Raw genomic sequence first — 18,875 nt, 5'->3', positions numbered from 1 at the left:
CAAAGATCCAGCACAGCCAAAAATAAATAAATAAATAAATAGAGCAGTGCACACATGTGAAAAAAATGTAAATTTTTCAAAAAGATCAAAAAACTGTCTCCCAAAAAGTGCTAGATAATTTGCTTTGATCACACAAGTAATCCACGCCAGAGCTGGGATGCAGAAGCTGGCTATGGAGTCTGAGTTACTAACTTTTATAGTATGCTGCTCTTTATGTTTAAGGGGTGGGCCAGCTGGGGACTGTGCCACGCTCTAGGGTGCCTGCCCCATGCCAGGGGGCAGCCGAAAGTTAGGGATGGAATTGTCAGCTTTTCTGATCCTCTCTTCTCAGGAGGATCCCCAAATCCTATTCTCCCACCTTTTAAAATCTTGGGAGTAAATAGGAATTTCAAAAGGAGCATGGGCCTCACAAAAGCTGCGCACAGGTGTGCTTTGCGGGGACCGTGGCTCAGTTTGTTTCTGTATCTTAGCTCAGGGCCAGGTGCACAGTAGGTCCTTTGTAGGTGTCATGATACTTCTGGACCCCACTGTGAGCTGGGCGTGGCTCCCATACGCTGAGGTCTCACCCTCCGTCCCACTCAGCGCTGGGATTCTCTGCCCTGCGCTGGGATGTAGATGAGGTCCTAAATGGTGGCCCTGAGTGTCACCCCCTCCCTGGGGCCATCGCTGGGTCTTCTCTGTCCAAGATAAGACTTGCTGCTTTCTGAGTGCTGACAACGTGCTAAGTGCTTGGTTTTGTCATCCCACTGACCCACTCAACAGTTCTGGGAGGCTGCCTTTGTCATCATCCCATGTTACAGATGTGAAACTGTGGCTCAGACACTGGAAGGGAGTTATTGCCCAAGCAAGGAAGAGGTGGAGCTGGGACTGTAATGCAAAGAGCTGGGATTCCAGCTTCCCTCAGCCAGCTGTCATCAGAGCTTCCACCAAACTTTTGACAGTCCCAGCCCACAGTCTAGGCTAAGGACACTCCCACGGCACAGCCTGGACCTGGAAAGTCTGTGGTACGCTAGGAAGACCCTAGACACTCTAGTCTGTCAGACATGGTTTCTAAGTCCTTCCATATCCTACCGGATGGTGGGGATGGCATTGCGAGCATGTCTAGAGGAAACTCCTGGTCACGGTCCCTTATGGGAATTCTGCCCACCAGGGCCTGGATAATCAGGGCTTGTGGCCTGGCTCAGTCCCAGGCCTTTTGGCTCAGCAATGACCGCAGATAGGGGCTTCAGGGTTTGTCCTTGTCCAAAGACAGAAGGACAGAGATGTGTATACGTACACCTGTGCATGGGTGTGTGCCTTGTGCATGTGTGCATGGCACGTGTGTGTGCAATGGGGAACAGGGGAACTTGTCCCCCAAATTCAGATCCTGCGAAGTTAGTATAGAACAAAGAACAAAGAAATCTTATTTCACCCAGAAATGTCAATTTATAGAAGAGGTTGAAATAGAAAAGAGTCATCTAATGTTACAACTTAAATACTCAGCAATAGGCATATCCATGGAGAAGGCAATGGCACCCCACTCCAGTACTCTTGCCTGGAAAATCCCATGGATGGAGGAACCTGGTGGGCTGCAGTCCATGGGGTCGCCAAGAGTCGGACACGTCTGAGCGACTTCACTTTCACTTTTCACTTTCATGCATTGGAGAAGGAAATGGCAACCCACTCTAGTATTCTTGCCTGGAGAATCCCAGGGACGGGGGAGCCTGGTGGGCTGCCATCTATGGGGTCGCGCAGAGTCGGACACGACTGAAGCGACTTAGCAGTATCAGCAGCAGCAGGCATATCCATGGGCTTTCCTGCGGCTCATATGGTAAAGAATCCGCCTGCAATGCAGGAGACCTGGGTTTGATCCCTGGGCCGGGAAGATCCCTTGGAGAAGGGAATGGCTACCCACTCCAGTATTCTTGCCTGGAGAATTCCATGGACAGAAGAGCCTGGCGGTCTACAGTCTATGGGATTGCAAAGAGGTGGATACCACTGGGGGAGTAACAGCACTATCACCTGGCATATCCATGGTGGAAGACAAGGCAGCAGTTTAAATGAGCTGGCTTTATATGCAGCCACTTGGATAACTTTCAAAGCAACGATAACTGAGTGGAGAGGGGTGGCAAGTTGCAGAAGGATGCCGGATGTACTGTACCATTTCTGGAAACATCCACCCTCGTTACTGTGCCGCTTACATACTTTCTGTGGATAGGCATCTATATGACTGCATGGGTGTAGGAAAGACCCAAAAGGAACACCCCCAAATATGAAGGTGGTAACCTTTGAGGGGGGCAGGGGTTACAGGCAAAGGAGACCGGATGAGTGTATATTCCTTCTTGGATCGCGCAGTTCAGTGGGCAGGCAGGTGGGGTCATTGCTCATGCAGGGGATGCGTAGGTTCAGGGAACTAGCCACACAAGCCTCCCGTGGACTGAGGACTGAGCTGTCGGGGTCAATCCATTGCTTTGGCTGTTCTGCCCTCACTCCAGTGGAGATGGGCGGGTGTCTGTGTGTGTGGGGGGGGGGGTGGGGGGTGGTAGGGGGAGCTGTCCTGCCCCCTGTGGATGGAGAAGCTCTGCAACTTCCTCTCTAAACCTCCCCCTGCCTCAGTTTCTCCCTCCAGACTAGACGACAAGGTCCCGCTTCAGCGGCACACGTTCTGCCCCCAACCCCGCCCCCACCCCTGCCCAGCCCACCTAAGTGTTGACTTCTGCTTCTCTGGGAAACAGAGAGCAGGGCCTTCGGAGCTGGTCTCCCCGCGCTGGGCAGTCTCAAGGGGCACACTCATTGAAGACACCCCCGTTCCCCAGAGGGAGGCTGGTCGAGGAGGCTAAGGTGAGTGAGCTCTGTGCTCAGAATCTGGCCTCAGCAACTTGTCCCAAGGACCCAGGGAAGCTGCTGCGGCCTCTGGCCCTCAGTTTTCCCCTTTGTTAAATGGAAACACCGTGAAGACAACCTAAGTTCAGCAACGCGTTGTGCGTCCAGGCGCCTAGCTCTCAGGTGTCGCTGTTGTCACCCTCCCAGAGGACCTCGCATCCCGCCCCTTCGGTGCCGAGGACGCCGCCACCCTCTCGGCCGCCCCCGACGGCGCACTCGTCCGAAACCTCGGCTCGCGTCCGGGGGTCTTCCCCTCCCCATCCTGCCGGGCGGTCGCCCTGCGCCCGAGGCCGGATCCCAGCAGTGCCGCGGGCGCGAGCGCCGAGCGCCCTCGGGTGGGAAACGGCGGGGCGGGCGGCGGGGAAAGCGCGGAGCCCGGCGTCGCGGTCATACCTGCTTCCCGCGGCGGCTCGGGGTGCGTGCGGCGGCGGCGGCGGCGGCGGCTGGCGGCGGCGGCCGGGCGGCTCTGGCGGCGGTGCCGCGGGCGCGCGGAGACAGGGACGGGGAGGGAGCGGGCCGCGGGGCGGGGAAGCCCGGGAGCGCGGCGGGCGGGGCTTGGCGGGGAGGACGGCCGGGCCACCACACCGCGCGGCTCCCGCGGCCCTTCTTTCTCCCTCTGCCCTCAAAGGAGCTCTGGCCTCGCGCGCTCCCTTGTTCCCGCGTCCACAGCCGCGTCTCCCCAGCTCATCCACCCAGACTCTTGCGCACACACCCCCGCATTTTCCCTCCGCACCTCCAGATGCGTGGCACAGATCCGTACACACAGACCCCGTCATCCGTCATCCTCGTGTTCCCAGAAAGACCACGGTCCCAGCAGCACACACAGGCCCTGCGCAGGGCCCCATTCTGCCCCGCGGCGCGCCTGGACTCAGGGCGCACACCTGTCCAATCATCGCAACCCTAACCCGCCGCAGGCAGTGTCCTCGGGCGGCGTGAGGACTTCCAGGAGTTTGCATAGGAACCGGCTTCTGCAGCTGATTTCCCTGCCCTTCACCGGAGCTCTGGACTCTCAGTGATCTTCTGCTTCCTGTCCTTGGCCACCTGCTCCAAGGTCACTCGCAGATTCCTGTCAGCCCATGAGGACCCCATCTGTTTGGACCTCTGGCTTCCTCCCAGTGACACCCGCTACACCTGTGCTGCAGCCTCAGCAGCTGCCAGGCTCCCTTCTCTAATCCTCACTTCCTTCCCTCTTCCCATCTGGTGGAAGTTCCAAGGACGCTAATTTCATATATCCATTTCACGTGTGCATGGCAAACCCCAAATGTCAGCCTTTCTCTGTCCGGCGGTGCTTGAATGCTCATTTGCTCAGTGGTGTCCAACTCTTTGCGATCCCATGGACTGTAGCCCTCCAGGCTCCTCTGTGTATGGGATTCTCCAGGCAAGAATACTGGAGTGGGCTGCTATTTCCTTCTCCAGGGGATCTTCCCGATCAAACCCACATCTTCTGCATTGGCAGACGGATTCTTTACCACAGAGCCACCATTTAGAGCCCGTTTCTTTTCTCTTGCTGCCATAACAAATGAGCACAGGAGTGCTAGCTTAATACGTCCGAATGTATTATCTTAGCGTTCTGGAGGTCAGAAGTGGGACACCACTAAAATCAAGAAGTGGTATGACTGTGTTCCTTCTGGAGGAACTAGGGGAGAATCTATTTTCTTGCCTTTTCTAGCTTCTGAATACTGACTGTCTTTCTTGTCTTGTCTTGTCTCTCCTCTACCTCCCTCTTCCACTTAAAAGGACTCTTGTGATTATGTTCGGTTTACCTGGATGGATTGTTGTTGTAGTTGTTTAGTTGCTAGTCGGATCCGACTCTTTTGAGACCCCATGGACTGTAGCCTACCAGGTTTCTCTGTCTATGAGATTTCCCAGGCAAGAATGCTGGAGTGGGTTGCCATTTCCTTCTCCAGGGGATCTTCCTGACCCAGGGATCAAACCCACATCTCCTCCATTGGCAGAGGGATTCTTCACCACTCAGCCATCACGGAAGCCCATCTGGATGGACAATCCAGGATAATGTCTCCATTTCTAATTCTAACCAATCGTAATTCTATCTGTAGTCTTACTTACTCTTTGTCACATAATTTAACATATTAACAGGTACTAGGAACGAGGACTGAGACATCTTTTAACTGTTATTCTGCCTACCACAGAGGCGATCCTTACTGGAGAAAATTAGTCATCTGAGAAGATTTTTGATGTTATAAACTTATGAATATCTATAAGTAGAAAGAAGCTTATCATTGTCAGTATTTGCAGCAGAGACATAATAAAATGTGGAATGTTTGGGGATCTCCCCAGTGGCACAGTGGATAAGAATCCGCCTGCCAATGCAGGGGACATAGGTTCTATCTCTGGTCCAGGAAGATTCCACATACCAAGGAACAACTACTGGGCCTGTGTGCTGCAACTACTGAAGCCTGGTCACCTAGAGCCTGTGCTCCACAGTAACAGAAGCCACTAAGATAAGAAGCCCTGGCACTGCAACAAAGAGTGGCCCTCGCTCATTGCAACTAGAGAAAGTTCACACAAAAGCAATGAAAGCTCAATGTGACCATGAATAGATAAAAAGATAATGTGGAATGTTTGTTCATGTGATGGAATACTATACAGCCCCAAACAAGAACCTATTCCGTCTAGGCATATGAAGGTTCAAAATCATGAGTGAAGGGATTTCCCTGCTGGTCCTGTGGTTAAGAATCCACCTTGCAATGCAAGGGATGTGGGTTTGATCCCTTGTCGAGGAACGAAGATCCCACATGCTGAGGAGCAACTAAGTCTGAGTTATAACTAGAGAGTCAGTATGCTGCAACAGAGTCCTACCTGACTTAACTAAGATCTGACACAAACACGTAAAAAAAAATCCTGAGTGAAAAAAGCAAGCAGACTGACATAATAATGAGAGCAAACACTTTTGTAGTGCTTACTCTGTGCCAGATGCTGTTCCTAGGAACTTGTATAGTATATTAACACTCAGAGCAATCCCATGGGATATGTACAAGTATTATTCCTGGAGGAAAGTATGGTACAGGCAGTTGAATAACGTGCCCAAGGTCATGCAACTAGGAATCATCAGTCAAGATTTGAATCCAGAGTCAGTCTTAATCCAGAGCCTGTGCACGTCACTGTAGCAGATCAATTTTTACAGTATGAATTACTTCAAGTAAAAATTTTAGAGCACACAAAACAATATATACATAGGTATTTAGAGGACATAAAACTACCTATCTACAAATCACTTTGCTGAATACCTGAAATGAGCACAATATTTTAAATCAACTATACTTCAATTTACTTCAACTATATATAAATCAACTGTACTTCAAGTGTACATCAACCATCTGGTCAAATCTTTGGTTTTCCCAGTGGTCATGTACGCATGTGAAAGTTGGACCATAAAGAAAACTGAGCACTGAAGAATTGATGCTTTTGAACTGTGCTGTTGGAGAAGACCCTTGAGAGTCTTTGGACTGCAAGGAGATCAAACCAGTCAATCCTAAAGGAAATCAATCCTGAATATTCATTGGAAGGACTGATGCTGACTTTGAAGCTCCAATATTTTGGCCACCTGATGCGAAGAACTGACTCATTGGAAAAGACCCTGATGCTGGAAAAGACTGAAGGCAGGAGGAGAAAGGGATGACAGAGGATGAGATGGTTGGATGGCATCACTGAGTTGATGCATGTGAGTTTGAGCAAGCTCTGGGAGTTGGTGAAGAACAGGGAAGCCTGGCGTGCTGCAGTCCATGGGGTCACAAAGAGTCAGACACGACTGAGCAACTGAACTGAACTGATACTTCGATTAAAATTTAAAAAGGATAGGTGGGTTCATAATCTGCCTCTAAACTCAATCTGTTGCATTATGTTGTTTAGTTGAAATGAATACAGGAAGGAAATTCAGCTTCTTGTAATTTTACTCACCATTGCTTTTCTCGGGGGTTTCCCTGATAGCTTTGTTGGTAAAGAATCCGCCTGCAATGTAGCAGACCTGGGTTTGATCTCTGGGTTGGGAAGATCCCCTGAAGAAGAGAAAGGCTACTACCCACTCCAGTATTCTGGCCTGGAGAATTCCAGATAGACCATGGGGTTGCAAAGAGTCGGACATGACTGAGCGACTTTCACTTTCATTGCTTTTCTCAGGGCAAATGTCAATATGGTGAAAAGGCAAATAACATTTATGACAACAGTTTTGACTTCACGTTCTTCTTGAAAGGATCTTTGGGACACATCCCTACTCCCCACCCCAACCTCCCCCGAAGTCTGTAAATCACACTTTGAAAACCACTGCCCTAATACATGTAGCTGTGATCATTAAAATTGTTGATACAAAAATGGCAATTTCATATTGTTCCAGCGAATACATGTTATTTTGGAAGGTTTTCTATTTGGTTCACACTCTGCTTTCCTAGCCAGGCCCAGGAAAACATCATTCGGTGTGTCTCCGCTGGGACTGTGTTGCTGTGGGCAGCTTTGCACCAATGTTATGTCTTTCTTTATGTCATGATTTCCACTGTGGGGGAGGTGGCATTTGAGGGATGCATAGGAACTACGAGCTCGGTGATATTAGGCTGACAAATTTTGAAGTATGTATTTTAAACAGTTGTGAACACGGAGAGCGGTGTTCTCAGAGTTGATTGAAGGACATAAGAGAGTCTGTGTGGACTTTTGCCAGGTGTTTAGAACCATGGATCACTTGGCGAGAAAACAAAAATCTTTTTCTAGACAAAGATATGTGGGGTGAGTTATGGCACAGTTGGGGCAAATTTAGGCCTGGATAGATTCATGACTGGTTTGAAAGGTAAGTGCCCCCTAAATATCTTATTCTATATTATTGTGGAAGAATAGTCCTCCTGCTTTCTTTAGACAAGGTAGTGCAATTCTAGGAGATGATAAATATAAAAAGGAATCCAAGATCAGCCAAGCCAGCCCTGGGGATCCGTAGAGTGTTAAATGCTGTTCTTTGTAATGACTATTTTAAAAATACATTGCATAAAAGATAAGGTGACTATTTTTTTCCCCTAAGGAGAGGAGGGTCACTGAATACCCACTTATTCTACTTTAGGTAAGTGCACATGATTTAGTTCTTGGGTCAGCCTCCTTTTCTTACCCCTCATCCATATTTTGATCCTGGTGATGCTGATTTCAGGTATCACCACCCCCATCCAAGTTGATGTTGCCCTGGCCTAGAAATCACACACTGTATTCCTCCTGAGTGATTCTGGTGAAAATTTTATCCAAACTACAAAAGAAGGAAGTCAGGAGGGACAGTTGCAGAATCTTGACATCTGAAATGTCAGGTCCCAAACTAAGAAGATTAACTCCCACAAGCACAGATGTAAAGTCCTACAGTTGGGTCATTCAGACAAATTCTGGCTTGGGACCTGTGCCACCCTCTGAGATAGAGAGCCTCTTAGAGATGCAGTGCCACCCATAGGCCTGGAAGACCTGGGACGTGCTGGTCTCTGGCGTGGTTGGCAGAATCCTTGTGTGCTGTGCTTAGTCACTCAGTCATGTTGGACTCTGCAAACCCATGGACTGTAGCCAGCCAGATTCCTCTGTCCATGGGGATTCTCCAGGCAAGAATACTGGAGTGGGTTGCCATGCCCTCCTCCAGTGGATCTTCCCAACCCAGGGTTCGAACCCAGGTCTCCCGCATTGCAGGCGGATTCTTTACTGCCTGAGCCACCAGGCAGAATCTTTACCTGAGTCCATTGCTTATGGTGGGTCCTGGATCTTCAGTCTCATTCCCTCAGGCCATAGCAAGCAAGCTTGGATGTTCCTCTGCCTCTGACCACATCACACCAGCTCATACCATGCACGACCTTTCTATTATTCCACTTTCTCTCCCTAGTAGTACCCTTTGGCTCCCCCTTCCCCCAATTACTACTGCCAAGTCACTTCAGTTGTGTCTGACTCTGTGCGACCCCATAGATGGCAGCCCACCAGGCTCCCCCGTCCCTGGGATTCTCCAAGCAAGAACACTGGAGTGGGTTGCCATTTCCTTCTCCAATGCATGAAAGTGAAAAGTGAAAGTGAAGTTGCTCAGTCGTGTCCGACTCTTAGCAACCCCATGAACTGCAGCCCACCAGGCTCCTCCATCCATGGGATTTTCCAGGCAAGAGTACTGGAGTGGGGTGCCATTGCCTTCTCCAATTACTACTACTCATATTGAATTGTGATACTATTTGCCAGGCACCTTGCTAAGTCTCCTTTATCCTCCCAAACAATCTTATGAGGTAGGTTCTAGTTTTGTTCCCATTTTACAGATAAAGAAACAGACTTGCAGATGTCAAGGAACTTGGCCCAAATAGCAGCGAAGCCAGGTCTCTCTGGAGCTAAAGTCCATGTTCTTAAGTGTTTTCCTAAACTGCAGATTTGTAAACAGTGGCGGGTGTGTATGGGAGGGAATGGGGATGGAAGAGATCCAGTTTTCAAACATGTTTTGTAAGATCATGTGGTATTTAAAAAAAAAAAATTTTAACCAATGTTTAAAAGTGAGAAAATAGCTCATAAAAATCAACTTCCTGATTCTCTGGAAAATAAGCAGTCAGGAGGTCTGGCAACAAGAATGCTTTCATTCCTGCTTGGTCCGAGTCACCTGGAGCTGAGTGGCAGCTGAATGGGTCCTGATTTCCCGTGATTCTCCATTTCCAAGTTGTCCAGTGTCCCCTTGCCCAGCTTGCCTGTGCATTGATGACTGATAGATGTTTGAGTATGGAGCCTCTGCTCCCATCACGTCCAGGCCGTCTCTGCTTCTTCTTCTTCACCAGGCCAGTCTGCCACAAAAGCTCCCAGCTACTGCCAAGGCTGGCAGTTTTCACTTTGTTCCCAGAAATCCAGCCATGGAGTCTAAATCACACAGGGAACAGCCAGGCTGGCACTCAGGGCTCACCTGGTCACTCAGAGCACATACCTTTCCATTTGTCTCCCCTTCCTGGCCTAGAGGAAAAATTTAATCAGCTTCTGGGCTGTGACCCAAGGAAAAGGAAGATCTGAGAACAAACTTTGCAACTTTGCTATTGAGGTTATCAGTGGCATCCAGGAACCTTGAGAAAGGTCAGGTTGCTGCTTGGAGACTTTAAAACATTCGAACACTCATACATTCTAGTGAGGCAAGACAGACAATAAATAAGACAAAGAAGCTTTTAGATGGTTTAACTGCTGTGGAGAAGAAGAATGCAGGCCAAAAGGGGTGGGGTGAAAGTTGAGTTTTAAAAAGTAGGGTCAGCTGGCAGTTCAGAAATTAGGACTCTGTGATTCCACTGCTGGGGCATGAGTTCAACCCTTGGTCAGGGAACTAAGATCCATAAGCCTAAAGGAGGAGAAGAAGCCAGCCCTGCAGATACCTGGGAGAAAAATGTACCAGGCAGAAGAATAGAAACTGCAAAGGCCCTGAGGCAAAGCATGCCTGGCGTGTTTGAAAAGCAGTAAAGGTGCCAGCATGTCTGTAGTGGAAGTGAACAAGAAGACCATGAGAGGGAGATTCAGAAAGTTCGCACAGGGCGTGGAAACAACCCAGGACAGGCCCTTGTAGGCCAGGGTAGGGACTTTGGTCCTGAAGCCCTGAGATGTGGGCTTGTAGAGGTTTTGGGGTGATATAACCCCATCAAAGGCGCTTTCCTGGTGGCTCAGCAGGTAAAGAATCCGCCTGTAATGCAGGAGACACAGGTTCAGTCCCAGGGTCAGGCAGATCCCCTGGAGAAGGGAATGGCAGTCCACTTCAGTATTCTTACCTGAAAAATCCCACGGACAGAGGAACCTGGTGGGCTACAGTCCATGGGGTCACAAAGAGTTGGACACGGCTGAGCAACTAAGCATGCAAGCAAGCAACCTGATCAAAAATTTCTGATGTGTTTTTTATTGTGATAAAATACACATAACAATACCATTTTAACCATTTAAAAGTATAAGTACAGCAGCATTAAGTATACTCATGTTGTTGTTCAACCATCGCCATCACCTGTCTCCAGAACTATCCGGTTTCCTCTCCTTCCAGCTCCTGGTAGAATAGTGATTATTCTACTCTTGTCTCTATCAGTTTAACTCAGCTAGATACTCCATTTAAGTGAAATCATACAATATTTGCCTTTTTGTGTCTGATTATCTCATGTCTACAAGACTCATTCATACCGTAGCATGTGACATAATTTCCTTCCTTTTAAACACTGAATAATAGCCCAGTGTAATGTATATGACATTTTATCCCCCCATCCACTGGACATTTGGATTATTTCCATCTTTTGGCCATTGTGAAGACTGCTACAATGAACATAGGTAGCACTGAGTAATTACTATTCAAAGGTAAATATACCTTTTTAAGAACTTGCTTTCAAATTTTTTAGGTGTATCTGATCGAAAGTTGAAATGGAAGCTGGAGCAGGGTCCAGGGTCAGAGCTGTGGAGGGGGTGAGAAGTGGTTAGATTCTGGATGTATTTTTCAAGGATAGCTGACATAATTTGCTGGAGGATCTGGTGTGGGGTGTGAGACAATTTAAGACCAAACCTTCCCAGATAACTTGGTGTTTAATGAGTCATTTGCAGCTATTTAAGAAAGTTGCAGAATAATGCATGCCAAACAACATTATTTACATAAAAACATATAAAACCATGTAAACGCAAAGATAGAGCTCTCAAAGAATACATATCAGATTATTAACCATGGTTGCCTCTCGAATGAGAGAGAGGAAGCAGAGGTGAGTGTCCTCAAGCAGAACCTTGTCTCTCTCTGGTTTTTAGGCTGTGCTGGGCTGAAACTCCAGTACTTTGGCCACCTCATGCGAAGAGTTGACTCATTGGAAAAGACTCTGATGCTGGGAGGGACTGGGGGCAGGAGGAGAAGGGGACGACAGAGGATGAGATGGCATCACGGACTCGATGGACGTGAGTCTGAGTGAACTCTGGGAGATGGTGATGGACAGGGAGGCCTGGCGTGCTGCGATTCATGGGGTCGCAAAGAGTCGGACACGACTGAGCGCCTGAACTGAACTGGGTCTTCGTTGGTGCTAATGGACCTTCTCTAGCTGTGGCGAGTTGGGACTGCTCTCTCGTTGCGGTGCCCTGGCTTCTCATTGGGGTGGCTTCTCTTCGTTGCGGAGCACAGGCTCTAGAGCACAGACCCAGCAGCTGTGGCTCACAAGCGTAGTTGCCCCATGGCTTGTGGAATCTTCCCAGAGCAGGATCAAACTCATGTCTCTTTCATTGGCAGGCAGATTCTTAACCACTGGATCACTAGGGAAGTCCGGAGAATCTTATCTTTAGGTGTGTTCATCATTTAAAATAAAAGAGTATATTCATATACCACTTGTGTAATTAAAACTTTAAAAAAATCCCTAGTGAATAGTGTTCACCTTTTAAAAAGACTAGAAGGGGCTTGGTTTAATTTAGGGCCAAGTTCTCCCAGCCAATTGGATATTTAATGAGTCAGATTCACTTCTGAAGCTATTTAATTGCTACTGAAGTGGCATGAATCACTCATTCATGCTGGGAAGAAAAATAGGAGACTTTCATTTGGCTCTGTCTACTGAAAGCAAAAGCCTTTCCAGCTAGCATGGGCACATAGCCCAGGACCAACCAGGCAGCCTTAGAGAAGTCAGCAAATATTAACGTGTAATCACATAAGTGACAATAATCATTTCAACAACGATAAAATAGCAGCAGCAACCACTTACACCTAGGTGGCACTTGCAGTGCCAGCTCTATTTTTAAAAATTCATTTATTTATTTATTTGGCTGGGTCTTACTTGCCGCACATGGGATCTTTGATCTTCACTGTGCATGTGGAACCTTGAGTTACAGTATGTGGGAAATAATTCCCTGACCAGGGATTGAACCCGGGCCCCTTGCATTGTGAATGCAGAGTCTTAGCCACTGGACCACCAGAGAACTCCTCTGCCAACCAATGCTCGAAACATTTCACATGTACTAACTAACAATAGCCCAGGGAGGTAGAGACTATTAGCCTAAATGTACAGGAAGGAAATAGAGGCACACAGATTTCCACTCATTGCACATTCTGGGGATAAATTCCATCTCCTATTGTTTCCTCCTTGCCTGTTTCTTGTCTTTTTACTTCACTTATGAGGTTTGGATCATGTTGCAGGGCTTAATGGTGACGCGGCAAACAATGAGGCTATGGGGATGTTGACAGCAGGTCCCCTGGCATACTGGCACATAGTCTCCACGCAGCTGACAGGATAATCCTTTTATCTTTTAATAATCCAGGTCATACCAAACAAACAAAAGAGGAAACTTAGTAGTCACCTTGGAACATAGTGGTTGTGGCAGCGTTATCCTGAGATGGCCCTTGAGGTTCCCCTCCTAGCGTTGACACCCTGTGTAGTCCCCTCCCCCACCACATAAGTGAGGTCAGAGTCAAATCCCTCCCCAGCTGAGCCTTCCAGTGAGACCACCGCCCCAGCCAGTACCTCCACGGTAGCTTCATGGGTGACCCTGCAGCAGAGGACCCAGCTAAGCCATGCTGGGACCCCTGACCCACAGGAACTGAAAGAGAAGAAATGTGTGCTGTTGTAAGCCACTAAATGTGGTGATTTGTTTCGTGGTATTAGAGAACAGACAGCCGATTAGATCAGACAGCCAGTTCATTGTTTTGACCTGGGTTTGATCCCTGGGTTGGGAAGATGCCCTGGAGAAGGGAAAGGCTACCCACTCCGGAATTCTGGCCTGGAGAATTCCCCAGGGACTGTATAGTCCATGGGGTCACAAAGAGTTGGACACGACTGAGCAACTTTCACTTTCACTTTCGAATAAAGGAAAGAGTCAAGCATGTATTCTGCCTGTGCTATACAGGGTAACCAGATAGTTGCTGTGAGGAAATGTTCTGTACGTATACATACCATCTAACTAAAGAAAGAAAAAATAAAATGTCAGCACTTCGAAACTTCTAATGAATTAGTGAACCTGGGCAAAGGTCATTCGTGGCTGCTTATATCCTGATGTGAGCGGCAATCAAACAGTATACATCCCTTGCTGAAAGTCCCTAACTTCATTTATGAAGTATTCTTGCCAAAAAACAAACACAACCCCCTCCCCCCCTTGATTGTGATTAGGTCTGTCTGAACAAGAACTAAAGAGACTCTTGATGAGGGTGAAGGAGGAGAGTGAAAGAGCCAGCTTAAGACTAAATATTGAAAAAACTAAGATCATGGCATCCAACCCCATTACTACACGGCAAATAGAAGGGGAAAAGGTGGAAGTAGTGACAGATGTCCTCTTCTTGGGCTCCAAAATCATTGTGGCTGGTGACTGCAGCCATGAATTCAGAAGACAATTTCTTTTTGGAAGGAAAGCAACGACAAAGCTAGACAGTGTATTGAAAAGCAGAGACATTACTGACGAAAGGTCTGCATAGCCAAGGCTATGGTCTTCCCAGTGGTCATGCATGGTTATGAGAGCTGGACAATAAAGAAGGCAGAATGCCAAAGAATTGATGCCTTCAAACTGTGGTGCTGGAGAAGAATCCTGAAAGTCGCTTGGACAGCAAGGAGATCAAACCAGTCAATCTTAAGGGAGATCAACCCTGAATATTCACTGGAAGGACTGATGCTGAAGCTGAAGCTTCAGTATTTTGGTCATCTGATGCAAATAGATGGTTCAATGGAAAAGTCTCTGATGCTGGGAAAGACTGAGGGCAGAAGAAGCGGGCATCAGAGGAAGAGATGGCTGGAAGGTATCACAGATGCAATTAACATGAACTTGGGCAAACTCCAGGAGATGATGAGGGACAGAGAGGCGTGGCGTGCTGCAGTCCATGGGGTTGCAAAGAATTGGACACGACTGGGCAACTGAATAACAACAACAACAACATGTAACTACAAGTTTATGAGAAATCCAGGGAACAGAGGAACTTGTTAAATAACACCATGGGGATATACCCAGTGAAATTCAGATGGTGGGAAACTATAAGACAAAGGACCAGTTTCAACAGATTGAAAGAAACTGATAGAAATTGAGGAGAATCCTAGAGATTAAAAGAGGTTTAAGAGCTATTCCAACAATTGCAATTCATGACTTACTTGGATGCTGATTCATGCAAACTCTGTGAAAATTATCAATAAAACGGCACATTTGAACACAATTGTGGTATATAGAACTTATTCTTACATTTTTAAGTATAGCAATGGTTTTTTGTGAGTTTTCTAAAAGAGACCTTATATTTTATTTTATTTTATTTTTTTAAATTTATTTATTTATTTTTTTTTTTTAAAATTTTAAAATCTTTAATTCTTACATGCATTTCCAAACATGAACCCCCCTCCCACCTCCCTCCCCATAACATCTTTCTGGGTCATCCCCATGCACCAGCCCCAAGCATGCTGCATCCTGCGTCAGACATAGACTGGCGATTCAATTCACATGATAGTATACATGTTAGAATGTCATTCTCCCAAATCATCCCACCCTCTCCCTCTCCCTCTGAGTCCAAAAGTCCGTTATACACATCTGTGTCAAAAAGAGACCTTATATTTTAAAGATATAAAGGCAGACCTCACTTTATGGTGCTTTGCAGATATTGCAGGTTTTACAAACTGAAGGTTTGTGGCAGTGCTGTGTTGAGCAAATCTATTGTCATCGTTTTTTCCTTTTCCAATAGCATTTGCTCACTTTGTGTCTCTGTCATATTTTACTTAATTCTTGCAATAGTTAATATAATATAATATAATAATTATATATTATATTATATATAATATTATTATATATTATATTATTATTATTATATTTTTATATTATTATTACTATACTATTATACGTTATTATGATGATCTGTGATCAATGATCGATCTTTGATGTTACTACAAATCACTGAAGGCTCAAATTGATGGTAAGCATATTTTTAACAAGAAAGTATTTTTAAATTAAGCTATAACCTTGTTTTATTAGATATAATGCTATTGCATACTAATAGGCTGTGGTAAAGTATAAACATAACTTTCATGTGCACTGAGAAACCAAAATATTTATGACTTGCTTTATTGTGACATTTACTTTGTATTCACAGTGATCTGGAATCAAACCTGCGATATTTCCAAGGCATGCTTATGTGCAGAAATATTTAGAGGTGAAATGGGAAGATGTCTGGGATCCACTTCAAAACGATGCATTAGGATGGTGTGGAAGATACAGATGAAGTAAGATGGGTCATGAACTGATAATGTCGAAACGGCATAATGAGTACTTGTGTGTTCATTATTCTATTCTCTCTACTTTTCGTATATTTAGAAATTTCCATAAAAACCATTTTCAAAAAAAAAAGATCTAAGTAAAATCTAATGTTTTCCTTCTCACTTAGTGAGAATAAGAGCTGAAATGGCCTGTAAGTTTCCCCTTTATCTGAAACCCCCCATCCCCTTTGTTACTTTCTCTGAGCTTATCTCCTAACATTCTCCCATTGTTCTTCCATGTGACTTTAACTGGCCCCCTTGTTGCCTCTTGAATACCCCCTCCTGCTCCTACCCCTGGAGAAGGCAGTGGCACCCCACTCTAGTACTCTTGCATGGAAAATCCCATGGAAGGAGGAGCCTGGTGGGCTGCAGTCCATGGGGTTGCTAAGAGTCTGACACGACTGAGCAACTTCACTTTCACTTTTCACTTTCATGCATTGGAGAAGGAAATGGCAACCCACTCCAGTGTTCTTGCCTGGAGAATCCCAGGGACGGGGGAGCCTGGTGGGCTGCCGTCTATGGGGTCACACAGAGTCGGACACGACTGAAGCGACTTAGCAGCAGCTCCTACCCCAGGGCCTTTGCGCTTGCCAGTCCCTCTTGCTCCTTTGTCAGTTCCCAGGGACTGTTTTTCTTACTTTTCTCAGGTAGAGACTCTGCCAGTCCTCGGAGAGGTCTTCCTTGATTATCCCATATGAAATAGCAATATATGCCACATACAGAAATTCTTGTCCTTATTTGCATGCCCTGTTTTTCTCTGTGGCACTTGACATACATTACACTTTATCTGTTTGGTTCCTTGATTGTCTTCTTTCTTTTTTTTTTTTCCCTCCCACCTCCCTTCCCATACCATCCCTCTGGGTTATCCCAGTGCACCAGGCCCAAGCATCCTGTATCCTGCATCGAACCTAGACTGGTGATTCGTTTTTTATATGATATTATACATGTTTCAATGCCATTCTCCTAAATCATGCCACCCTCTCCCTCTCCTGCAGAGTCAAAAAGTCTGTTCTGTACATCTGCGTCTCTTTTGCTGTCTTGCATACAGGGTTATCGTTACTTTCTTTCTAAATTCCATATATATGTGTTAGTATACTGTATTGGTGTTTTTCTTTCTGGCTTACTTCACTCTGTATAATAGGCTCCAGTTTCATCCACCTCATTAGAACTGATTCAAATGTATTCTTTTTGATGGCCGAGTAATACTCCATTGTGTATATGTACCACAGCTTTCTTATCCATTCATCTGCTGATGGACATCTAGGTTGCTTCCATGTCCTGACTATTATAAACAGTGCTGCGATGAACATTGGGGTACACGTGTCTCTTTCAATTCTGGTTTCCTCAGTGTGTATGCCCAGCAGTGGGATTGCTGGGTCATAAGGCAGTGCAGTTCTAGTCCCAGTTTTTTAAGGAATCTCCACACTGTTCTCCATAGTGGCTGTACTAGTTTGCATTCCCACCAACAGTGTAAGAGGATTCCCTTTTCTCCACACCCTCTCCAGCATTCATTGCTTGTAGACTTTTGGATTGCAGCCATTCTGACTGGTGTGAAATGGTACCTCATTGTGGTCTTGATTTGCATTTCTCTGATAATGAGTGATGTTGAGCATTGATTGTCTTCTTTCTCCAACCAGGTGTAATTTCAGGAAAGTGAGGACTTAAATCATGGACTTCCCTGGTGGTACAGGGGATAGGAATTCGCCTGCCAATGCAGGGGATGTGGGTTCAGTCACTGGTCTGGAAAGATTCCACATGCTGTGAGGAAGCTAAAGCCTGTGCCACACAACTGAGCCTGAGTGCCTCAACTACCGAAGCCCGCGTGCCTCGAGCCTGTGCTCCACAACAAGAGAAACCCACACATCGCAGCTAGAGAGCAGCCCCCACTCTTGGCCACTGCAGCAGCCTGTGCACAGCAACGAAGACAGGGGAGCCAAAAATAAAATAATGAATAAAAAAATCAATGAGCAAAACTCTAATGCCTAAATCAGTGCTTGGGATATTACTATTTGTGCAGTTAATGAGTGCTTGTTTAAACTCCACTTTTCTTTTGTCATTTATTTTGAATAATTTCAAATGCACAGAAGAGTAAAGAGACTTGTAAGTAAGGAACATCTCCTAGACATAACTTGTGAACACTGGCCGTATTTGCTTCATCTCTTTCCTTTTTTGGCCTGAGTATTTTAAAGTATTTATAGTCAACATGACATTTCATCACTAAATAATGATCTCTAGGATTCTCCTTAATCTCTATCAGTTTCTTTCAATCTGTTAAAAATGAAACACTACTTAGCCACAATACCATTATAACACCTAACAAAATGAACCCCAAATCCATAGTGCCATTAAATTCCTCCTTATACACATTTCCCCATTTGCCCCCAAAATGCCTTTTACATTGCTTCAAACCAGGACTCAGTCAAGATCCTCATATTGCATTTGATCACATCTCATAAGTGTCTACGTCTAGAATCTCTCTCGCGTCTCCTCCCTTTTTTCCAGGTCACTGAAGAAACCAGGTTCATAGTCCTTTTGGTGGAATGCCCTACTTCTTGTCTTTGATTGCTTCCTCATGAAGCATTTAATTTTTCCCTCAACACCCTGTATTTCTGGTAAACTAGCAGCAGATTTAAAGACATCATCAGATTTTAGCTGAACATTTTAGCAATAATTCTTCCCAGGTGGTGCTACGAGCACCCTCTGTTGACTCACACCAGCAGGCTCATGACTGGGTATCTCATGAGTGAAGCTAAGATGGATCACTGGGTTCAGGTGGTGACAGCCTGATCCCTCCATTGTGACGTTATGTATTCTTGGCACCTTGTGAATATCCAGTCT

At 46.2% G+C, this 18,875-nt stretch overlaps 1 protein-coding gene, 1 long non-coding RNA gene and 1 other non-coding gene across 5 annotated transcripts in view; 1 reads left to right on the top strand and 2 right to left on the bottom strand.

The window, feature by feature from the left end:
* Positions 1 to 4,061, bottom strand: part of SCNN1B (sodium channel epithelial 1 subunit beta) — a 73,970-nt gene extending 69,909 nt beyond the window's left edge. The window contains exon 1 of one of the 3 annotated variants that reach the window (XM_069571389.1): positions 3,596 to 4,061. In XM_069571389.1, coding sequence (XP_069427490.1) covers positions 3,596 to 3,638 — 43 coding nt within the window. In that variant the 5' untranslated portion in view covers positions 3,639 to 4,061. Of the gene's footprint in view, positions 1 to 3,255 lie in introns of all 3 variants that reach the window. The other 2 variants (XM_069571390.1, XM_069571391.1) reach the window with 2 other exon arrangements.
* LOC138429645 (uncharacterized) lies at positions 2,706 to 18,162 on the top strand. The gene is made up of 3 exons (XR_011252872.1): positions 2,706 to 2,820; positions 15,875 to 16,004; positions 17,675 to 18,162. It is a non-coding gene; the product is annotated as an uncharacterized lncRNA (long non-coding RNA).
* TRNAV-CAC (transfer RNA valine (anticodon CAC)) lies at positions 12,669 to 12,741 on the bottom strand. Its single transcript has one exon. It is a non-coding gene; the product is annotated as a tRNA-Val (tRNA).
* Positions 18,163 to 18,875: the final 713 nt, after the last annotated feature.

This window comes from Ovis canadensis, chromosome 24 (assembly GCF_042477335.2).
Source record: "Ovis canadensis isolate MfBH-ARS-UI-01 breed Bighorn chromosome 24, ARS-UI_OviCan_v2, whole genome shotgun sequence".
NCBI lineage: Eukaryota > Metazoa > Chordata > Mammalia > Artiodactyla > Bovidae > Ovis > Ovis canadensis.
The sequence above is the reverse complement of the archived record's forward strand: the minus strand, read 5'-3'. Positions and strand labels throughout refer to the sequence as shown.